Source organism: Sorex araneus, chromosome 2 (genome assembly GCF_027595985.1).
Source record: "Sorex araneus isolate mSorAra2 chromosome 2, mSorAra2.pri, whole genome shotgun sequence".
Lineage (NCBI taxonomy): Eukaryota > Metazoa > Chordata > Mammalia > Eulipotyphla > Soricidae > Sorex > Sorex araneus.
Window position 1 is genome coordinate 115,151,561 of NC_073303.1, and position 25,063 is coordinate 115,176,623.

Below are 25,063 nucleotides of genomic sequence, written 5' to 3' on the forward strand. Positions count from 1 at the left end.
AAACACACAATGGTGATAGTGAGACAACTGATTTGGACATGATTTATAATTCCTTGGATTATGCAGAGTAAAATGCACCCAAATACATATTGGCAAAACCTGATCTGATTAGAAAAAGACCTCAAGAAAATACAAAGAAATGTACGAACAGAGTAAAGAATGCCAGGGGTGAGAAGTGGAGGTGAGGTCAAAGTTCCTGGAAGAAAGGACTAAATATTTCCTGGGGACTTTGTCTGTGGTGATTGTAATTTTTTTCATGAAATTAGTAAATCTTAAGAAAAAAAATATTGTGAACAGTGCAGCAATTAACATAAAGGTACAAATGTCATTTCTGTGGCACTGTAGCGCTGTTCTGTTGTTCATCAATTTGCTCGAGCGGGCACCAGTAACATCTCCATTGTGAGACTTGTTGTTACTGTTTTTGGCATATCAAATACGCCATGGTCAGCTTGCCAGCCTCTGCCGTAGAATGTCATTTCTACTGTGATTTTTTTGTATCTTCGGATATATTCCTAGAAGTGGTATTGCGGGGTCATATGGAAGCTCGATTTCTAGTTTTTGAAAAATTGTCCTTGTTGTTTTCCAGAAAGGCTGACCAGTCTGCATTCCCACCAACAGTGAAAGAATGTCCCTTTTCCCCCACATCCACACCAGCACTGATTGCTTTTGTTCTTTTGAATATGTGCCAGTCTCTGTGGTGTGAGATGATATCTCATGTTTTGGTTTGCATCTCCCTGATAACTACTGATGTGGAACATTTTTTCATGTGCCTTTTGGTCATTTATATTTCTTTTTTGAGGAAGCGTCTGTTCATTTTTTTCTCCCCATTTTTTGATGGGGTTGGAGGTTTTTTTCTTGGACAATTCTACTAGTGTCTTGTATATGCTGGATATTAATCCCTTGTCAGATGGATATTGGGTGGGAAATGTGCACTGGTGGAGGGATGGGTGTTTGAACGTTGTATGATTGTAACTCAAACATGAAAGCTTGTAACTGTATCTCATGGTGATTCAATTAAAAAAATTAAGGGAAAAAAGTTAAATATTATATGCTTAATCAAAATTTGCCCCCCAGGAAACAAACTTCCACATTGATTCAGTTTTACTGAAGACAAATAAATTCTTACTAACAACTAATATTTCTATATAATTTTAGGCTAAAATATATAGAAGTATTAGTTGTTAACACAACTAAGTAAATTAAAAGCCTGGATGAATTCTAGAGTTATAACAAAAAAGTATATTTTATATGAATTTTCATACTAGAAGGGCAGGTATTAGGACCTTTCAAATGTGACAAAGAACCAACTAAACTGGAAAACCAAACATTTTGTAGATATTCTCAATTTCAAGTTGTCTTCCATGAAAATAATTGCTTTTATCATAATAAAATATAGCAAGTGCTATATTATGAGTTCAGATATTACATAGAACATTTGACTTTGAAAAATTTTAATTATGTACTTGGATCCTAACTTTCTTAACCTAGTATAGATAAGACTTACTATATAATATCATCCATAGGATATGTGTACTGAGCTGATTTTTAGAGGGCATATAATAATTTTCTCTTCTTTGTAGATAGAAATATTTTATTTGAAATAGTTGCCAATGTCACCCTAACAGTTTGATCTTAAACATATTTGCAGATTTATGATGGGAAAGATAAAACGACTCATTTACTAGGTGCTTTTACCGGAGCATCAATGAGAGGCCTGACACTCAGCAGTACTTCAAATCAGCTTTGGCTGGAATTCAATTCTGATGCGGAAGGATCAGATGAAGGCTTCCAGCTTGTCTATACGAGTAAGTATTGGGGAAAGGAAGTGTCAGACACTAATGATGAGAAATATTTAAATGACAGCAATTCACCAGGTGAAGTGGTTGTCAAGATTTGCTCATCAATTTTTAGTTTATAATTTTATTTGACTTTAAACTCCATAAACTTCAGTGTTTTAACTACTGCCATTTCACAGTTGAAATGCCCAAGGTGAAATATTTAAGGTACATAGAAATTAAGAAATGTATGACTTTGAATTACTTGTTTACATGTCTTTCAAGTGTAACTGGGAGATGTGTAGGGTATGCTCATTAGTGCCCAGGGCTAAGTCCTGGCTCTGTGTTCAGGATTCATTCCTGATGATGCTTTGGGAACCACGTGTAGTGTCATGAATTGAAGGAGAGTTAACTTCATGTAAAGCAAGTGCCTTAACCCTGGTACAGTATCTATAGCATTTTAATGTCTTAAATGTTTCTATTATTATTTTTCTCAAGCAAAACAAGTAGCATAATATGGATACTATCTCTCTCGGATCATTTTAAACATTTTTCTAACATTTTTTTGTGTTGGAGGAAAGATGAATAAAATAGTATGGATTTTCATATTTGTTGGATATAGTTATTATGCTACCTCCGCCCCTAAAGTCCCGAAGAACCTCTGCCACTAAGCTTACATCACTTTTAGTTCCCCTTTTTCTCCCCCACCCCTATAGGTCTCCTCCCTGAATGTTTGATAATCTCAGTTCTGTAGTTGAACTTTAAGGGTCTTTTATCATTGGCTACTATACATCTCCTAGCTTAGTTTCACTATTTATCACATATGAGACATATGACCTGGTGTTTATCCATTTCCTCCTGACTTATTTTACTTAGTGTAATTCCTTCTAACTTTATCTATGTTGTAGCAAAATGCAAGGTTTCACCTTTTATATATATATATATATATGTATATATATATATATATATATACCAAAATTACATTGTTTACACATAGGTCCTTGGACATGTGTGTCATTTCATGCTTTGGCTCTAGTAAATAGTTTTGTGATGAATAACTTTGCATTGATGAAATAGAGTTCTTGAGATGAATGCCCAGAGGTGAAATCACAGTGCAGCAGTTCTACTTTCAATTTTTAAAGATCTTCATGCTCTTTTCCATAGTCGCTGGATCAGATTGCATCTCCATTAGTAGTGAATGAGGTTCCATTTTCCAACGCACTCTCACTATTTTCTTGTTTCTGTACATTTGCATTTAGGCTATTCTCATTGGCACCAGGAGATTTTTACTGTTTTTATCTCACTGTTATTTTGATTTGCATTTTCCTTATAGTAATCATGGAAGCATTATTTAATATACCTATTCAAATGTTTTCTTGCAAAAGTATCCATCCATCTCTTCTATTTTTCATAGGATAGTTTCTTGTTGCTGTTCTTAATCAACTGAGAGTTTAATATATCTTGAAGATTAACTCTTTTTCCAGTAGATGATAATGTTCAAGTATAATCTTCTGTTCTGTAAGTTACCTTTGTATTTTAGCCTTTCTTAGTTTTGGTTTGGGGCCATCAGTCCTTGAGGACGACTCCCTGTTTAGCAGTTGGGGTCACTTTCTCCAGTGGTCAGGAGACAGGACCATATGGTTCTACAATGAAACCCAAGCTTCCTCAAAGCAAAGCATGTACGTAAGCCTTTGAGTCCTCTCCCTGATCCCCAACCATATTTTCATTTACAATGTAATTACTTTTAAGTGTGATGTAGTTCCACGTATTCACACTTGCTTTCATTTTCTTTAACAATTCAGTTGACTCATTAAAAAGATAGTTCAGGCTTATATTATGGAAAGTTACAGGTATGTTCTCTCTAGCAGTCTGTGGATTTAGAGCACATATTAATATTTACTTGCCATTTGGAATTACTTTTGTTACAGTTTGAGACATGATCCATTTTTATTTTTTGCTTATGCTTTTCCAGTATTCCAAGCACGAATAATTGAAAACTTTAAAAGATGTTTCATCCTCCATTGTATGTACCTAGTATTTTCCCTCTCCAATATTTAAACTATTCTTTTAAGAAAAAAATGTTAATAGATGAAAGACTAATGCTTTTGTTCTCATCTATAACTGCAAAACACTGTGTGTTTATTATAGTTTGTTGGTCAATCATTGATAATTCCAGGATTTCAGGTGACTACACTAAGTAAAGTTAAAGCTATAAATTTGTTTTGCTCTTGGGTTGAATCCTTAATTTTAAATAATTATTAGAACAAATCATTATTTTTTTCTTTTTTATTCTCAATTCATCTGTTCTGAATAGTAGGTAAAAGTTCAAAAACAGATCCACAAGTGAATTACATTAATTTCTAAATGAACTAAATGAATTATTTTATTAATTGCATAATATAAACTGTGTATCAGTGAGGAATATCAGTATCAGTATCAGTGACAAATAATTCATACTAAAATAGTATATTTCTATAATTTCTACCCTGTAGAACATTATCTAAGAAAGGCACCTATAAAACTGAAATGATTACTTTCTGTTTGATTCATTTGAAACCTGTCAACAAAAATTGATTCTTAGAAATTTAGCAGTCTCATTTATTAGAGCAAAATAAAGATACATGACATGTAAGGATGATGCATTTGGAAATATGAGGAATTATAAGGAATATGAGATAGGTACTACAAACTATGGGAAAAAGTAGCTTGTTTGGGGACACTGTGACAGAGATGTCCCTGAGTTACTATACAGATAGTAGGGACTGCCTGATAGAGACATGCATCATAGATCATTCTAGATGGGTAAACTGCAGTTTGAAGGACTTAAAAGAAAGCTTTGCTTGAGTTGCATGACTGGAGTTACGTGATCAAGAGGAATGGACAAAATGTGAAATAAAGTTAGAAGCCAGACATGTGCAAGGAGAGCTGTAGTAAAAGACATAAATTTTGTTTGGAAGACCCACAAAGACCTTCAGAAACATTAAGTATAACAGTGAAAATAGCTATCATTTGTTTACTACCTATGAGGTACTTGATAAAATCCTAAGAGGAAAGTGTAACTATTCACAGTGAAACCCATAGGAAAAACAAAGTATGAGTATGTTCTATAATTTGTCTGGTGTCACATAGATATTTATTAATTGCAGATCTGGATATTGAACTGAAGTTTTCTGCCTCCCGTCTTTGAGCATTATGCCATTTTTACCTCCAATCACATTTAAAAATTATGTTGAAAATGTCATATCTGACCTTTCAATTATTTATGTTATAAAGCATAATTTTCAAAATGTTAATACAATTCTTATGAAAAGACCATTTGCTAATTTCTACCTGAGGATCTTTATGAATTCCTCTTAGTCAAAGTTAATATCAGGGAATGTTTTAGCTCTAGTGTTGTTAATTTTGTTCTTAAAGTCTCTAAAATTTAGTTCATGATGATATTTTCACTGTGAATTTCTCCTCCATTTATAGTTGCTCTAATTCAGTGGAATAAAAGAAGACATTTTAAACAACCATTTGCTAAAGAGCTAAATTACATATTGCTAATGGTTTGTAGCATTATCTTTTCAAAATTTGGTCCACATATTCTTGATCCCTAGTCATTAGACAGTACCCATGTTTTCAGATATTCTATTGTTATTACCTGCACATTAAATTTATTAAAATTTTTATTAGAGGAAAGTCTGTTACCCCAAGAGAAATGTTCAGAATTATTTGAACTTTCTAGGTTTCCCCATAGAACCTGGTATTTCCAAACTTTACATTCAAAATAAAAATGGGAAGTATCTAATTTATAATGTCTTCTCTTGTATGATGGCCTCGTTAATATAAAATAAATTGCCGTATTTAAACTCTTTAATTTAGTTATTGGCACACTGTTGGCAATGTTAACCATAGAGAACAATACAGTGGGCTATTAACTCTAATTTTATTCTTACTATATAATTTATTTAATGCAAATGCAAGTGGAAAATAAGTAAATTACAAGGGAGTAACAAAGTTACTTTATGTAAGACTATATGGTATAAAGCACTTAAGAAATGCATCTCACATTTCCTTTATTCTTTAAATCTTTACATTATTCAAAATACTAAAAACATGGTGACTAATACATACATTATAAAAATTATGTGGTCAAAATAAAATAATAAATGAGTATTGACTATCATTTGCTAGGTAGTATTATATTGCCTTTTTTGTGGGATAGGGGGTTGCACTCAGTGATTCTCAGGAGTCACTCCTGGCTCTGCACTCAGGAGTTACTCCTGGTGGTTCTCAGGGCTCCGTTGGAGATGCTGAGGATCAAACTCTGGTCGACCTTGTGCAACACAAAAACCCTACATGCATGGTCTTGATGCAAACTGTTACAACCTAAGAGACAGGACCCCCATGGAACACGTGTTCCTAACACCCCAACAGGCTGCTGGACACGTGTGTGCGTTTGGTGGCCCTGAGTCACCTCCCTGTCTCCCCACCTCCCCAGGGCTCCCCAACAGAGACACAGAGAGATGGGGAGATGGGGAAGCTGGGAACCACAGTCTGATGGTGAAAATTGCCCCTTTAATGCAGAGTTGCTCGCATACTTATAGAACATCTGAAGGGGGATTGTGGTAAAGACAGGTGTGATTGATCATTTACATAGATAAATATTTGGCAGAGGAAATTATCTTGGGGAGATCAACTCAAGAAGACACTTTGTCTCCCAAGGACATCTACATTGCTTTTATCTTTCCTTCTAGTTGTATTAATTATCAATATTTGCAGTTGTTTGGATAAACACAGTAAGAGAAGAAGATCCTAACACTTAGTTCTCTGGGCTGAGAGCAAGCAAGGCTTTTACAGTAAATCCCAGCCTAAGTCCTCAGGCCAGTTCAGTTTTTCCTTCCACATGGGGGTCCTATTCCATTTCGATGCCGGATAGTTTTGCCACTCGCCCCGCGTCCATCCCAGTCGCACGGTGGGACCTCCCTTTTGGGGCGTTAGGAACTACAGAAACTGAACCCTGAGTCATGTAGTTATGATCAAGTAATTATGCCCAGGAGTAGATATATTTCAGTGTCAGTAAACTCCCATATATTAGGAGCATAGCATTAATAGTGTTTCTGTGTTTAACCAAAGAACATTGCTCTATAGTAAAAAGGGTACATGGGAAATAGAAAAGCAGGCACAAACATACAACACTTCAAATGCAAAGCAGCATAAATACAAGTTCAGAATTACCAGAAAGTTTTGGCTTTACAACTAATCAAGACTGACTCGGGGAACTATGATAATGAGAGGTAAAATGCAAGGGAAAGGTTAAAGACAAACTTTAAGTTAGGTATGCTAGCAAGGGCATGTTAAACTTCTTAGGGAGGAAGAAAGGGGGCAATTCACTGATGAAGCCTAAAGCACTTAGGGTTAATATCCAACACAAAAGAAATGTTGAAGATAGACTTTAACCAAATGAGGGATGTTAGCCAGGGCTTGGTAAGCTTCTCTGGGAGGAGGAAAGGGGCAATTCACCGGGTGAAGCCTAAAACACTTAGGTGATATCCAACAGCCCTATATATGATTTCTTCATACTATGGTAGCAAAATAAATTTTAACATTTCACAGCTTTCATTCAGATCCTACAAGCCTTGCAAATCTTGAACCCGAATCCCAAAAGACCTGCTAGTTTGCTCTTCACATTAAATTTATTTCTGTCAGACTGAAATTCAATTTTCAAAACTTTAAAATATTTATGAGGAAAAAAAATACACCTGGGCTATACAGCTAGTCTTTAAAGTCAGATAGCATTCCAAAGTAAGATCTGTAAACACGGGGAGCCAGTGATGGTGCAAAAGGTAGTGTGTTTGCTTGCATGCCGCCAACCTGGTTCTATCCCCAGCGTCCCAAGTGGTCCCCTGAAGTACTGCCCGGAGAAATTCCTGAGTGCAGAGCCAGGACTTAACTCAAGAGCATCGCTTAGTGTTACCCAAAAAGAAAAAAAAAATCTGTAAACACAATTCTGTCAGTATCAGGAGCATTCCTGCTATTCTAAGTATTTCCCAGGAATGTGGAGACTAAAGTTTTGGTCACTACATTGCTATATTCTTGTTGATGAAAATCTGTGCTTATATTCCATGGTAAAGGAAGTGGCCTGTGCCAACTAAAAGGCAGGATGATGGAAAAGCTGCTTTTCTCTTCCAGCCTTTGCAAGGGGGAGCGTAGAGTGGCAGGTGCTTGTATATGGGGGGTCATTTTCCTGTAAAGCTCACAATTCCAGAAATCCAGCAGTGGTCTTCTGACCTCATCACCCCCTCTGTATGTTGCATTTTATCTCTAATTTTGAGCAAGCCAAACTAAATAGATTATTTTCCTAAACAATTCCCCACTCATTACATCAATTTTAAAAAGCAATCACACAACAAAACATTAAAAATACAAGTTACTTTAGACTTTCTATGTGTACATACAATTATGAAACAGAGAAACATACTCTATAGGAAGGAATCTTAGAATTCAGTAGGCAAAAATACATTAACAGCATGAATATGAGAAAATTTCACAAAAGAGGAAAGTTCAGTAAACTCTAAGTCAAACAAATAATGCTAGATGGAAATTAAAACATTAAGATAAAATGATATTCTGCTGTTCATAAAATTAGTAACAGTTAATGTAGTATAATTATTAAATGATAATTTGAAGAATGTAAAACATGCAATTTTGATGAAATAAATTTAATAATTTTTAGGTATTAATTTGTTGAAATCAGGTAGAACTGCATTTATAGATATACATATGTATAGATATATGTATATAATTTCTAGATATTATTGTGTTTTGGGAATGAAAACAAATGAATGATGGTTGAAAATAATATTTGAGAAAAACTAAATCTCACTTTTCCAAATTTTTATAGAAACATTTGATGTATAAAACATAAATTAGCAATTTGATGATGTTACCTATAGTTTCATGTCCAACAGATTAAAATTTAGTAAGCAAAAATATTTTATAAACAACTTTATTCTTAGAATTTAAATGTTTAAAATTTTAGTTTCTATAAACTCAAAACCCTAAAATTTGTCTTTCAATTTTTGTTCAAAGATGTAGTTTGAAATTCTGACTTATTTAATATGGTTTGATTAGTAAGAAGTAAATCTTTGATTTTGATTGATGAGCTTGATGGGAGAGGAAAAAGGGAAGTAAAATTATTCATCAACTTATTTTTTACTCTGTATTTCCAATTTGATAATCATTATGTCTAAATAAAAAAGAATTATATAGTTTGCATATGCAGTCATCATTTATTTTATACTTGTTAATTTTAGTGTGGCAAATTTGACATTCTGATTTATTCATTTTACTTAATTTTAAAGCATTCTAGGAGATTATTCTTAATGCTTATGCTTATATGCAACCTAATTACTTAATGTTATGTATAATCCTTTTTAAAAAAATTTTTTATTAATGAATCACCGTGAGGTACAGTTATAGACTTACAAACTTTCATGCTTGCATTTCAGTCATTGTTCTGTATAATTCTTAAGATTATTTTTAAGTAACATTAAGTGCATTAAATAATTCTGTAGTGATTTATATTCTGATTGAATGGTTTCATTATTTGTCACTTGAAATGGGTGCGGGTGGTAAAACTTTACAAACTTTCAACTATACAGTAAGTACTGGGAATGTAATTTATATTTCAGGTACTAGATTAAAAAATGTGTTATAAATATTACATTAAGATATTATATCTTAAAGTGCTCATCACAAATAAATACTCTATATATGTTAGTGCCCAGTAATTAAATGTTATTTTGCTGAATATTTCATAGTCTACGCAAACACTAAATCATGATGTTCTGCAAATGAACATAATGTATGTCAATTAAATATCAATTAAAATAAAGCTTTAGTAAAGCTACAGATTTGTACTAAAAAAAGGATATTTCTCTAGTATATTTAGTTAACATACTTTCTCAATTGCCACATTAGCAATACATTTCCTTTTTAGTTAGCAATTTAAAAGTTCTTATAGAACATGAAATTAACACCTTTTATAATTGATTCCTAAAAATATTATTTCAGAATATTTAATGATGAACATTTATATTTAAATGCATTTTAGAAAAATAAAGCATGCCAGGGCCTCCTTGTTTTAAAGACATTGAAAATACTCCTTATTTCAAAAAGTGAGTTTTCAGAAATATTTCTAAACTGCATACCTTATTTTTTCTATACAATTTTTTTACAAGATATGATATCATCCTGTTTGGAAGACACAATTTTACATAGAAGCAATTAATAGAAATTATACCATTATTCAAGGATTTATTCAAGTATACTCAAGTATATATTCAAGTATTTATCTGTTGACCGAAGCAGAAATTAAGCTGCATGTTTGTGGAGTTTGATGAACATTGAGAACAAAATTAATTTTATAGTTTTATACAAAATTAATTTTATAGTTTTATAGTTGTATAAAGCCCTACGGAGATATTTTCTCATGGGCTGAAGGAGATATAGAGTTATAATCTTTGGGGGTCTGGGTAGACAGTTGATATCAGGGCTTAAAGAAGTTGCCTGTCACTTATCCAGTCTGAGTTTTATCCCTAGTACCAAACATGGTCTCCTAAGCACCACCAGGTGTGACCCCAGAATGCAGAGCTTGGAATAAACTCTGAGATTCTCAAAGTGTGGCCCCAAAGAAATGCAAATCAATAAAAATTCATATTTTTGTAGCAATGAACAATTGGAAATAATATAAATCCTGTAACCTGGAAAATTATCAACTTTGTAGGTTGCCTCAAATGGAATAGCATAGAGAAATTAAATGAAAAATCACATAGAAAAATAAGAGCGTGTACTGCATTATAAAGATAAAAGCACAGTGTGTGGTAATAAAGCCTCCAAATATTGTTTTGTTTTTGAACATATTCAGTTGTGCTCAGGGATTATTCCTAGCTTTGTGCTCAAGGATTAATCCTGGTGGGCTCAGGGTAATTAGATGGGGTGCTGGATATCAAATCTGGGTCAGCAGTTTGCAAGGTATGTATCTTACCCACTGTATTATCTATCTGGACTCCAAACTCGAAAGATTTAAATATTTTAATAATTTAGAAAATGTATAAATACTTGAAAAAGATATTTTCATAAATATATAGAAAAAAACAAAAAATTGCTTAACAATATTTTCTTGCACTTATTAAGGAAAGATCAGAAATAATTTGGGAAAATACTCAAATTTAAGCAGTCAACAGGAAATATTAGTGTGAAAATGGATCAGTTAATATAATTGTTAACTTTAAAACTAATATGAAATAACATTAATCTGAAACAATATGACTCAAAAACCTGATAGAATTAAATGCACAGTTGGCTCTTTTATCTTTTGCACCCTTTGGAGGTTTTAAACAATATTTACTTAGAAATCCTTAAAGAAAACATCCATGTAGCAAAAAAAAGAGATTAGATCTCTTAGTTATTTAACATGTCTACAAAATTTAAGTAATGAGGATTTACAGTTCATCTGTGCTAGAAATCTTTAATCATCATGTTATTCCATTGGAATATCAGATTTTGGGCTGGAGTGATAGCACAGTGGGTAGGGCGTTTGCCTTGCACGTGGCTGACCTGGGTTCGATTCCCAGCATCCCATATGGTCCCCCGAGCATTCCCAGGGGTGATTCCAGAGTGCAGAGCCAGGAGTAACCCCTGAGCAACACCAGGTGTGACCCAAAAATAAAATAAATAAATAAATTTAGAATATCAGATTTCACAAGGAATGGTGAATACTTATAGTAAATGTGGTTTGTCTATGCATCTTTATTGAATTGTAAGTTTCAAGTACTTGAGTTTTTCAATAAAAAGACTGGCAGCTGAATGTTTCTGCAAAGATAAGACAGTTCTGAATATTTATGAAAGCAACAATAATTCCACCAAATTAGACTAAATTATGTTGTGCCTTGTAGCTTATATACTATTGTCCATGTGTATTTTAATTTACAATGCAGAATATCATAAATTTCCGTAATGTACAAAAACTGTTTCCATTTTACCTCATCACCAGCTATTGCCAACTACATTTAAAGAACATTTAAATTAAGGAAAGATGAGTTTGGTAATAAACCTTGAAAAGAGCTTGATTTCCATTTTTATTTTGAAAAATGATACATGGTAAAACTCCAAATTGGATGCATTTTGGATGATAAAGTGAATATCATGTCTGGAGGAAAGAATGGGAACTTGTCATTTTGAACAGGGACACTTCAAATGCTCTATTAAGTATGCATAGCCATGCCAAATAATCTGTCCTGGAAACTAAAGTTGCTTCTTTTGTTGTTTCTAATTCTGTATTTGAAAAGCTGACTTGCTTGGACCAGGTTGCTTGTAGTTAAGAACTTCTAATCACTTATATGATCTGCCTCTGAAGTTGTTTGCATTTGCTTTATTTTAACATATTTTCACCAAATGGGACTGTCACAAATTGATACACACCCGAATTTCCCCCAGGATGTTTTTTGCAGTTGTCTCAAAAATTCCATTAGTCATCAAAAATTTTAGTTTTTTTTTTTTAATATCTCCTAGAAATAATTACCTCTAGATTTTGTATATACTCAGGACATTATTGAACATCTGCTATGTGCCAAGATTTGTGCTGGAAAGGCAATTTTGGAAAAGAGGGAGAAATTAATTAAAACCAATAGGAAAACAAAGGAAAGCTACAAATATTGCAATACAAACATTACAATTGAATTAAAAAGTGCAAAGTAACCTTACAAGTAAACACAAAAATGCCGATTATGATCGCTTTCAAATATTAGGAGGAGTCCCTTTGTTGCATAAATTCAGTTCTAAATGTTGTATAAGTACTTAGGTCATACTAGGTACATTAAGGTTGCTCTGAAAATCAGTGATGGAAATGAGTAATTTGATAGCAGTGAAAAATACAGTTTTGCTTTCATTTCCCTTGTGCTTTCAGTATTTAAACTGAATTTCCACTTTAAATCTAGCTTCATTTTACTAAAGATCTATGCTATGAACAAGATGCAAATCCCTTTTCATTATCATTATTCAAGGTACGCAAAAGTTTAAATTTCTCCTACATTATTTGTCTTGAAATCAAAGATTTCTTTCATTCATGATTTTTCTTAAAATGGTGCATTTTTTAAAAATAAAAGACAGAACAGTTTCATAGCTCAGATTTTGATTCCTAGTGTCATGTTTGTTTTAAATTGCACATTTTTCTAGTTATTTTTGTATCTTAGAAGTGAATTATTATAATTCATTAAAATTTTAGTGCTGTCTTAATTATATTTTATTTGTCCTTATTATATTTTTATTAAGTTTGAGTCCTGAATATGAACACAAAATCTTTGGAATCCAAGCCACTTAGTTATTATTTACATAATAGAATCATAATGATATCTGAGGGCATCAGTAATAATAATGATAATAAGTCTGTTTTTATACTTACATACCTTCTCTGATCTAGTCCTTATACCTCTAGCAATGAGATGCAAAGCAGAAAAAGCTTTGTTTTTTTGAGATTTGGCAGACGGGATCTTAGGTTTTCATTTAAACATTGGAATGTTAATATGTTGCTTAAAGGCTCAAATTTGCCTCTTATGGCTCCTATTATTTTTACAATCTAGGATCTCTGTAACGTTCTAAATCTTATCCTCCCTTGATCTTGAAATGTAATCCTAAAACTTCTTTAGGATTGAAATCACTCTGAAATTTTCTCACTACACCTAAAGTAATAAATAAACTTCACTGTAAAAAACTAAAGCTCGCCGAGGGGTGAGTGCACTCGAGGGCTCTCTGGGCGGCTCTGTCTCACCGCCCGCGTCCGGTGCTCTGGAACCGCAGTGTGGGGACTGGATCGGGACGGCCGGTGGTCAAGGACAGGCGAAGGAAGAATGAGGACCAAGCTGGTTGCTGATTAGTTACCGTTTATTCAATCTTTCATCTTTCTCATCTCCCGCACTCCCAGCTCCGGCCTCTCTCTGGATCTACTGCTCAACTGCTGCCTCTCCCTGGCTTCTCTCTCTCCTCCTACTTGTCTCTCTCACCTTGCCCTCTAGGCCAACCAGCCAGGTAGCCAAATTAACATAAGAAAGCCCTTCCTGAGGGCAGGGCACTCCAAAGCCCTTCCTCACTCTTAAGGTTTTTTTCTTTTCCTTAGTCCAGGAACTTATTAACATCTTAATACTAGTTATTTTTGTATGGACATAGCAAGGGATACATTGAGGCTTGCAAGGCAGCTCTCCTGGCAACATCTTGCCACAGGCTCAGACCACAGCACTCAGGCCAGATTAATCATTCCTCACCCTAGCAGGGTCCAAATCTAGTATCACTGTTTGGATCATGACAGCATTTGTCCATGATCAAGCTCTTAACTTATAGTTAAGCATTAGGCACTTTGGCCAGGCCCATCTCCATGCCAGGGTAGCACACAACTCACCGCTTGCCCTGGGTCCTTCTTGTCCCACGTCAGGACCGTGCTTTAGGGGTGCTAGGAAGTAAGGACAGCTGAGGCTTAGGTCAAGAGAACAGATGTCCTGGAGGAAAATATCATGTAGAGTCAAATGACTCCCAGGTTACAAAAGCATAACATTTGTTAAGTCTTCCTGTGTCCATACAAAAAGGACTTGCTCTGAATAAACTATGCAAAGGACTCAAGGAGAAGAGAAAAACATTATTTACAAGTCAACAGAACACTAAGAAAGAAGCTACAAATAAACAAAGAGGAATAGGAGCACTGTAATGGGAGTAACCCAATAAACCTAAACTATTGAGGCTATGTTATCCTACACTTCACAAAGACCACTCTAAGACCAGAGTACCAGATTTCTAGCAAAATTCATAGAGAAAGCACCAACTGCAATAGCATTTAAATATTTTCTTATCGAGAATGATAACATTGTAGGGAAGTGTCCGCTTTTGTCTATTTTACTCTGAGAAAGTATTTGAAAGCCATTCATTTCTGGAGAAGGCAGTATATAAAATTTTAAAAATACTGCACGTGGACCTATGTGATATTAGCTAGTAATACTATACTTATATTTTGATGAGATTATTTCACTTTCTTCTATTAAAAAATTCTGTTTATCTTTGCAGCTGACATATTTGTTACATAAGCACTCATGGCTTCCAATATTTTGTCTGTCTGAATTTTAAATCATTTTATTATTTCATTCTCATCCAAATATTTTAACTATAAAGAACTTAAAGTAGGAAAGTGGATTATCACTATAACAAGAATGTTATAACATATAGGTAATGGGTTATCATTGTGACATTTGAAACATATAGCCATTTTAATTTTAGACACAAACAATAAAACACTTATGGCAATTATGTGCTGTAAATTTTAATAGGTAAGAAGGATTGGTCCGTGGTGGGAGCTTGCCATAAGCTGCGGGGAGAGGGCAATTAGGATAGATAAGGGACCACCATAACAATGGTAGTTGGAAGCCATCACTCTGACAAGAATTGAATGCTGAAAAGAGGTGAAGGAATATGCATGATAACTTTTTAGTACTTGTACTGTAAATTCCCAAAGGGGGAAAGAGAGAGAGAGACAGAGAGACAGAGACAGAGACGCAGAGAGAGAGAGAGAAAGAGTGAGAGAGAGAAAGTGCCTTTGGTAGAGACCGACTGGGTGTAGAGTAGAGAAACTAGGAACTTCCATTACTGGAAATGTACACTGGTTTTGGAACACTGCATGGTTGAAACCTAATCATGAGCAACTTAGTAATTGTGCATCTAAGGGTGATTCAAGAAAATAAAGAAATAAAACTGAAAATATTAAAATCTTCCTGTCAAATTTTCCCTGCAATATATTTATTTTCTTTTGCAGGTTTTGAACTGTCACACTGTGAGGACCCTGGCATCCCACAATTCGGATACAAGATCAGCGACCAAGGCCACTTTGCTGGCAGCACTATCATTTACGGATGCAACCCGGGCTACACCCTCCATGGCAGTAGCCTTCTGAAGTGCATGACAGGGGAGAGGAGGGCGTGGGACTACCCCCTGCCCTCCTGTATCGGTAGGCTGCTTTTCCAGAGTTTCCCGAAGACCTTCTTATGAGTATTAAGAAAATATAGTTTCCTTTTCGAATCATCCGGCCATTCAAACCCAATTTACACCCGGAATCATTGCATTACTAAACTTTCCACTCAAATGTGTCAGAAGGAGATGAATGGAAAGTGGCCAGGCAATTTCCACAGTCTTAACAGTGCATTCATATTTTTATGCTGTTGGATTTGCATGAAGTTATTTATTTGTCTTATCAATATAAAATTCAACTCATTACCTATAAATGTTGGCTTCAAATTACACATATTTATTGAATCACCTTGCCCACATTTGTCTTAAGGTGCACATTCTGGCATTTAGATTGCTAAAACACAGTGAACTTTCATGAATAATTTCAGTTGGGGCTGGAGGGATAGTACAGTGGGTGAGGTACTTGCCTTCCATGCAGATAACCCAGCTAACCCAGATGTAATCCCAGGTACCCCATAAGGCCCCCTGAGCACTGCTAGGATTACATAGTGAACACCACTAGCTGTAGCCAAAATAATAATAATAATAATAATAATAATAATAATAATAATAATTTTACTCTTCCATTACATGTACAATTTTTAAAACACATGGGAGCATGTGTATCCTTTTTTATTTGTATGTGGTACAGCATATTAACCAATTCTCATGTGTTTCAGTGAAACTTAAAAATGATAATTTTCTCTCTTCTTTGAATACTTGAAATACTATATTATTTTATTATAGACTAATCAATAAATTACTTCTATTGTAGTTAGGAGGGTGGAGGAAAAAATGCTAATTAAACTTCCATTTTTTTCCTGTTCTGCTCCAAAGCTCATATAGGTAGGATTGGAGTAGTAGTGCAAAAGATGACAGCATATTAACAGAACACCAATTATTCAGCTAGAAGCAAATATGCAGTGATTCTTTAGCAATTAATATACCTTTATGTCTTTTATAGAGGCACAAAAATATTTTATATTTGGGTCTATGTGTATAATGTAGTTTAAACATTTAAAAAGTTTTTGTAATTATAAGTGATCATCTAAAATAGATCATATTTAATGTAGAAAGTATGATCCCTTTGAATATTCTAAATTTTTGAATCATTTTTTAAGGTTCAACAAAGGGGTCTATGCAAAATTTTTTATAATAGTGATTTTAAAAAATAAAATTTTTGTTACTAGAGGTGTGGCAATTAATTGCACGAGTTTTGATGCCAAAAAACTTCTATAGATATATTAAAATAATTGATTCACCTAGAAATCAAACATGTTTTTAATCAAATCAAAATTTTCACTCCTTTCCTTTCAGATGCCATTTTTATTTTATTCAGGTAATACGATTATATCTAAAATAATCAAATTTAGCAAAGTTGGGATTCTGAAATAAGACCATCAGCCAGTTGGCCTATTTTTAAGAAAAGAAATGTAGCAACTCTTTTATTCTTTCTGAAGTTATATTCTTTAATTCAAATACAAAATCTATTCAGAAAACCATTGTTGATTGCAATAGCATAAAACTATAAACTTATAAATATGGACAAGCCATGTTAACCTTAATATAAAAATTATAAACAAAAACATTAAAACTCATTTTCTGATATATTTAACAAAGCTGAAGACTTTTTTTAAAAAAATATACAAATGAAAGAACATTTGTCATTTATTTTTATTTTTATTTTTTTGCCTTTTGGGTCATACCTGGCGATGCACAGGGGTCACTACTGGCTCTGCACTCAGGAATTACCCCTGGCGGTGCTCAGGGGACCAAATGGGATGCTGGGAATCGAACCCAGGTCGGCCCCGTGCAAGGCAAGCGCCCTACCCTCTGTATTATCGCTCCAGTCCCCTGAAAGGACATTTAACCTGAATATGAAGACGATTGTAAGAATTTTTGCTACAAATCAATGCATTTTCTATATATAAAAGTCCCAAGCTAAAGTTCAGTAAACTATACTGCTCAAGATTTCATGAGAGGGTAAACTCTTTTAAAAATAACATATAATCAGGAAAAATTTCAAGAATAATTGAGGACAATGTATTGTGATGATATTCATAACAGGAAATAAGGTTTGTTAGCACAAAGGGTAGGGCATTTGCCTTGCATGTGGCTGACCTGGGTTTGACTCCTCCGCCCCTCTCAGAGAGCCTGGCAAGCTACCGAGAGTATCCTGCCCGCACGGCAGAGCATGGCAAACTATCCGTCGAGTATTCGATATAACAAAAACAGTAACAACAAGTCCCACAATGGAGACGTGCCCACTCGAGCAAATTGATGAGCAACGGGATGACAGTGACACAGTGATAAAGTGATTTTACACAACAGTCCCCCTGTTTAGGGTTTAGACATGCTGAAAAGTGTACTAACTGAAATTCTTTAGTGTCAAATTTTTCTCTCTTCTTGAAAGAATTCTTTCTAAACTTTCTGCTTAACAAAATAAAGCCACTCCAGGTATCCTCAGATATTAAGTCATATGAAAATGGAGAAGTAATCCCCTGAAGCTAAAATTCTAATTATATTGTGTTATGATACTTACATTTTTAGTCCTATAAATTTGATAAAAATTGGAGGCCGTGTTAAATCAAAACCAAACTAGATTGAACTGAAATAAGAAATTCAATAAATATGCCAGGCCACTTTGACTTTGGGAGGTTAAAAGGGAGAGTTTAGAGTGATTTAAAGGGGAAATAAAAGGACAATGAAATTTAGAAGGCCTAAGGGATCACAGTAAAGATTAGTTTTTCTCAGAGGTGGGGTAGCAAGATGATGAATTATTCTGCTTGAAACCAACAAGCAGCAAGCAGCTCACCATCTGTTGCCTCTGTTTACATAGTTATTATTTAACAATACATTAAAAATTTTAGAGGCCTAAACCCAGAGTTTTTTTTTTTTTTAATGTGCCCCCTCTTTGATTCCCTAATTAGTTGTTTTCTTTTTTAATTTTCATTTGTTTTTGGTACTGTAACTTGACACCACTGCATTCTTGTAAAATGTATTCTAGTTTCAATTAATACATTAATTTCAAATGCATACAAGAGGTCTGAACCCCACCCTTAAATTCCTTAAGAGGAACACTTAAGTAGTTTATAGATCGGTTTTGAAGAGACTGAACTTACACTGTGACTTTTTCTGAACACTTTTATCAGCTGAATGTGGAGGTCGTTTTAAAGGAGAATCTTCAGGAAGAATCTTATCTCCCGGTTACCCCTTTCCATATGACAATAACCTCCGTTGCATGTGGATGATTGAGGTAGATCCAGGAAACATTGTCAGGTAAATAAATTTCATTTTCTCAAATCCGGGAGGGAATCTGGATTTCCTGACGTGATCCAATATGCAATGTCAATCAACATTAAGATGTTATGGTATCTTAAATCTTGAGCAGGAAAATCTTGGTTTCCATCTGTTCAGGGTATGATAAAAGGTATTCATATACACCCTTCTTTGATTTGTGGCCCAGAGCAATAGCTCACAGAATCTCTAGAGAGAAATCATCATCTTCATAAGAAAACTGAGAGGAGCAAACTTTTTCTTTCATTTTGTGAACTTTCTGCTACTTTATAAGATTATGAGGATGGCAACAGTGTGTGGTATTGTTTTGCTATTAGTAGCCAAATTTCAGGTAAGTGGGTCAGTATTAGAGTGCCTAATTCACTGGTGTATGCCCCTAGGTTTATCCCCAGCACACACAAATAATAGTGGTAATGAAAATAATAATAATAATAATGATAATATAACAATAATAATACTTGGCTGCCTCAAATTACTATACAGGCTCAACATCACAAACATTTAGAAAATTAAGTATACAAGGGCTGAATAATAATATCCTGTCTTTCCTAGATTTTAGCATGATCTTGGAAGCTTTTTTCTTTGTTATTTCATCTGTTTCTTTTTCCTGCAGAATTTAGTTTTGTGACTCACAGTTCTTCCCTTCACCCCCCTAAAATGATGACAGAGCCATGGCCTGTCATTATTTCAGATCAACACAAGTGGCTTTTCGAAAGCTAACCCAAGCTCTCAGCACTCCTTTAACTATTGTGCTTGTGGCTGAGAATGGATTAATTTGTGAACAAATTTACTGTGATGTATGAGCTCTCAAGAGCTTTATGACTGCTCAACAATGTTTTTAATCCAAAATGTTATTCTTTATTTAAATGAGACTTTACAGACTACTAAGTAGTGAGGGAAGTTCTGCAAAACTTCAATTATTATCCTGCAAGTCCCATGTTGAAAGTACACTCCATGAGCTGTTGAATATGCTATGAATTAGTACATTGCTTTGCAATAGTCAAACTAGACTGTACAGAATGAATCTTCAGCCTTTTTCTCTTTATTATAGCACTCTTTTTATATGAAAATCTATAGTTAGTAAACTTGAAAAGAGACATACAATGGAATTCTATTCTTTAAAACAAAAGAATATTGATATTAACTTATAAGTAATTAATGTGACTCCATATATCAAATATCAAATATTCACAGAGTTCAACTTATGTTATGATTTGTTTGTTAATATTTGGCACTAACAATATCAAATAGTATCATGTACTAGTTTTCTTGACTATGATTTTGATTATAAAGCAAAATAGGTTTTAAATGGAAACATTTTGATGCTTTACTTTGGGAGAGTTTACTGCCCACATGGGAGAGTCTGGCAAGCTCCCTGTGGCATAGTCATATGCCAAATACAGTAACAGTGATGGGTCTAATTCCCCTGACCCTGTAGAGCCTCTAATGTGGCACCATTGGGAAGGACAAGTGAAAGGAGGCTGCTAAAATCTCAGGGCTAGGATAAATGGAGAAGTTACTGGGCCCGCAGAGCAAATCAGTGATCAACGGAATGACAGTGACAGTGACAGTGACTTTGGGAGATAGGGTGTAGACAGTGTTTTTCAAGATAAGGAAGTTTTACTGTACCCTACATTGCTGGTGTGATTTTGTGAATAAAAGCAGAACTTTTTATTTTTTATATTCTGTACACATTCATATGCTCATGATTTTTTTAAATTTTAATTACTTAAGTGAACAAATGTATTTATTGGATTTAGAATGTGAATTGTTCTTTCATTCATAGAGTATACCTTAATTATTATAAAAATATATGCATAGGTGTCAATATACATTTATAGCCATATGCAGTTGCATATATTTTATGGAGTCATATACATAGATAAAGATTTTAATGCATGACTTTACCACCTTTTGTGCAATTTTATTAAGCTTAAACTTGTTATTTTTGTTAAATTGAGACAAAATTGTCTTTTTACTGAATAATTATGACATTCAACAAAGAAAATAGTAGTACATTACCTGACACATATGCAATACTATGTTGTCAGAGCTAAAACTTATGAACACTGAAAAGAATTTATACCTTACATTTCTATCATCTGCAAAAGTGATAAAATACAATAAATATAGTTATATCAGTAAATGTGGAATGGCAAGTCAGTTTTCAATTAAGTTATTTTATTGTGTAAAATACTATCAAGCAGATTTGGTATAATCACTTTTCAGATAATACTTTTTAGGAAAAAAAAAGCAGGGGTTGGATCAATAGTACAGTGGGTAGGACACTTGCTTTGCACACAGATGGCCCAGGTTTGATACCCAGCAAACTATATTCCGAAAGTAATCCAGGAGCTGGAATAAGCTGTAAACAGTGAGTTTCACAGGCTGTGGCCAACAACCACCTGCCACCTGCACCCCCTGCTCTCTAAACACACACACACACACACACACACACACACACACACACACACAATCATTGTTTGAATATTATGCTTTATAAAACATTTTTAATTGTCAGAATAGATGTGTATATACATATAACAAAGAAACACCTTTATTAATTCTTTAGTTAACCTAAATATATGTTTAAAGTAATCAGAGTTTATGGTTCTCCTACAGCCTTCAGTTTCTTGCTTTTGATACGGAAGCATCACATGATATACTTCGAGTTTGGGATGGTCCACCAGAAAATGAGATGCTCTTAAAGGAAATCAGTGGATCACTTATTCCTGAAGGAATTCATAGCACCCTCAACATTGTAACCATCCAGTTTGATACAGATTTTTATATCAGTAAATCTGGATTTGCAATTCAGTTTTCAAGTAAGTTGTTTCATTACTTAAGTGTAAAATGCTATCAAGTAGCTTTGTTATAGTCACTGCTCAAATTTTCAGTTGGTTTTAAAATTTTAAACATACTTATTTTTTGTTTAATTTGTTCATCTATGTTTGGTCAGACAGACTATATTTGAAAAAAGTGATAATTTTTAAAGGATCAATCCCTAATTGTGAAGAGAATTTCCCATTATGAAGTGAATTTTCCTTAAAAATAATGTTAATTGATTAATTAATTAATTTGATTAAATAAAATAATTACATTCAATAGTTTTTACTTACTATAAAGTTACAAATGTACAAAAGGTGTTTTTAATAGATAAGTGAATGCTTTTCATTTTAAATAAGCTACATTGTGATTTTAATAAGTTTTCATCTGTTTGCAACCTTAATTACATATTTTAGAAAATATTTTAGTTCTACTTTCAGTGTAAGCAATTACACTGTGTAAGTGTTAATGGTCTGTTTTTGTTTTCTTTTTATGGCACTGAAAAGAGGCTAAATACAGGCTGCTCTGTAAGAGAGATTTTGGTTTAGTGGCTGGAGAAAATGGGTGAAAACAAAAATATTAATTTTCCTGTTTTAACTTTTATTCACTACACATATTATCTCTTTGAGAAAATTATTTGGTGGAGGTTCTAATTGTATGAACTTAGAAAAAAAATAGTCCCAGTGACCTATCCAGATTTCTAAGACAAACCCAGGAAAGAATGCTGAGCAGTTTCCTGAATTAGAGTCCTTGCTCCTTAATTGCTGCCGATTTGGGGCACCTGATAGCTTCCTCTGAATCAGATTATAATTACAATTTGCAAAGGAGTAATGGAAAAAGCATGAGATACTTTTGAAATGGCTGCTCACAAAATACACTGCTGTAGGAAAATAACTGAGCAGTGGAATTCAAACAACTTGGCGGACATTTTGCTTATGGAATCTGACACAACTGACAAACATAATTGAATTATTTTGCATTGTATAAATCAAGTTCATGGAAGGTGTGTTGTGCCATCCCCAAATAACTATAATGAGATTCAGAAAGTGAGTCCATTTTTTTTCCCCCAAGGGAAAACTACTAGTAGCTTCCTGGAGCTGCTATTCAAATCCAAATATGTAAAAGGACCTGGACACTCTGTTTTTAATGTATTGTAAAGGTTTAAGAGTGATTACTGTTAATATGCTATCTTTATCTGGTTGCATATAAGCATATGCTGGACAAAATAGAAAAAAATTAAGTTTACTTCCTCCATTTTCATGAAAGGGCTGTTACTTATTGTTCATTTCCTAATAGCATCATTCCAACCATGCACCCCCTACTAGTGTCGGCTTCCCTCCACCAATGTCTTACGGTGCCCAGTGGCCCTCACATTGATAAACTCAGAACTGTAGCCCAATTCTTTTTTTCTTTTTTGCTTTTTGGGTCACACCCAGCGATGCTCAGGGGTCACTCCTGGCTCTTCACTCAGGAATTACCCCTGGCCGAGCTCAGGGGACCATATGGGATGCTGGGAATCGAACCGGGTCAGCCGTGTGCAAGGCAAATGCCCTACCCGCTGTGCTATCACTCCAGCCCCATGTAGCCCAATTCTTGCATTCTGTTTCCTTCAGCCATGTGTTGCTGCTGTGTTCCTTTGTGTCCCACGTATGAGAGAGATCATTCTGTCCTGCCGCTACTTAGCATAGTACCATCTGTTTCTGTTCATGCCTCCATGAATTGAATGATTTCAATCCAAAACGCTTTTACAAATCATTTTCTCTTTCATTCTGGCAAATGTTTCCACAAACAGGCAGCTGAGATTGTTATGGCTTAGGTTTTGGTTTTTCTCTCGAAACCTTGAAACCTGAAAGTCCCAACTCAGTGCTTGAGGTCAACGCTGGCAGGGTTTAGGAACCATATATGGTGTCAGGGATTGAACCTGGGTCTCCTGCTGGGCACGAAAAATGTGCTCCAGACCCTCGATCTTTCTCTTTGGCCCAGCTGCTCCCCTTTTCCTTATGTCTTTCTCATCCTTCTCTTCAACACTAAGTCTTATCTTCATAAAATATTTCCCGACCTCTCTTTGTATAATACTTTGGGGACCCTACTCTAGGAAATAATTATAATTTTATTCTCATAAAGGTGAATAGGGCAGTTTGTCATCTCATTTATTCAAAATATGTCCTAACTGTGTGACTTTCTTCTCCAAATATATCATGTGTACTTTTGCATCTCCATTCATCTCTAAAGAACAAAGATTCCAGTTGTGGTGCTCTTATAATTTATTATCTAACTCTAAGAGAATTTTAGAGACTAAAATAACACTATTAAAACTTGAGCTGGACAATAGGCATAAATAAGCCTCCTGGACCGTTACAGCCAAATCAGGATGTATTTTCATTTTAGTGGAGTATGATCAGACTTTTTTTTTTAAATAATGTCCACTCTCCTCTCCATCACCATTATGCTGATTTATTTCTTGAACAAATTGCTCTGGTATGTTGACTGTTAAGTATCAAAAAGGAACAAGTTTGGCAACAGCAACACAACCGTCTTGAGTAACAAATGGCAACCAATGAAAATGACTCATTTACTGAACTTGGTGCAAAGTGAATTTAACTGAAATATAGGTCACATAGGAACGTCGTGATCATTGTTAGGCTACGCTCAGCAGCTTCACGACTTCTATTTCATGATCTATTCATTCTTTTGTGAAGTCTGTTATTTTGCCTCTTGGTCTTACATTCTGCCAGGCACTTTTGCTTAATCAGAGCTACTTAAGTCTGACATTGCCACCTCATGCTGTCCTGCGCACTGCCTTTGGTTCTCAGCAGCCAGCCTCTCTATCCCCTGCTTAAATTTGTAATCTGCTTGTCTTGTCCCACTTTCGTTCACCAGGGAGGACATCTTTGGGTTTCATGCTGTCATTTGCCCACAGAACAGTTCATTTTGACAAAGCATTTTCCATGCCCTTCAACTCTTTGACCTCTCTGTTAAGAATCTACCCCTGCTGGGTAATACAAAATACCCAGACCTGTAGTTACACTGTTGAAATTTCTCAAGGAAATGGATTCCTTAGGCACATGTGAGTGATGCTTTTCAAACCTAAAGCAACTCACACAGCCTCTGCTTTTGTCCTCATTCTCTTTCTTATCATT

At 34.5% G+C, this 25,063-nt stretch overlaps 1 protein-coding gene across 2 annotated transcripts in view; it reads left to right on the plus strand.

The window, feature by feature from the left end:
* CSMD3 (CUB and Sushi multiple domains 3) overlaps positions 1-25,063 on the plus strand; it is a 1,180,343-nt gene that overhangs the window by 846,448 nt on the left and 308,832 nt on the right. For both annotated transcript variants that reach the window (XM_004607658.2, XM_055125482.1), the window contains 4 exons: positions 1,649-1,805; positions 15,610-15,801; positions 18,953-19,079; positions 21,720-21,922. In XM_004607658.2, the coding sequence (XP_004607715.2) occupies positions 1,649-1,805; positions 15,610-15,801; positions 18,953-19,079; positions 21,720-21,922 (679 nt within the window). The remainder of the gene's footprint in view (positions 1-1,648; positions 1,806-15,609; positions 15,802-18,952; positions 19,080-21,719; positions 21,923-25,063) is intronic.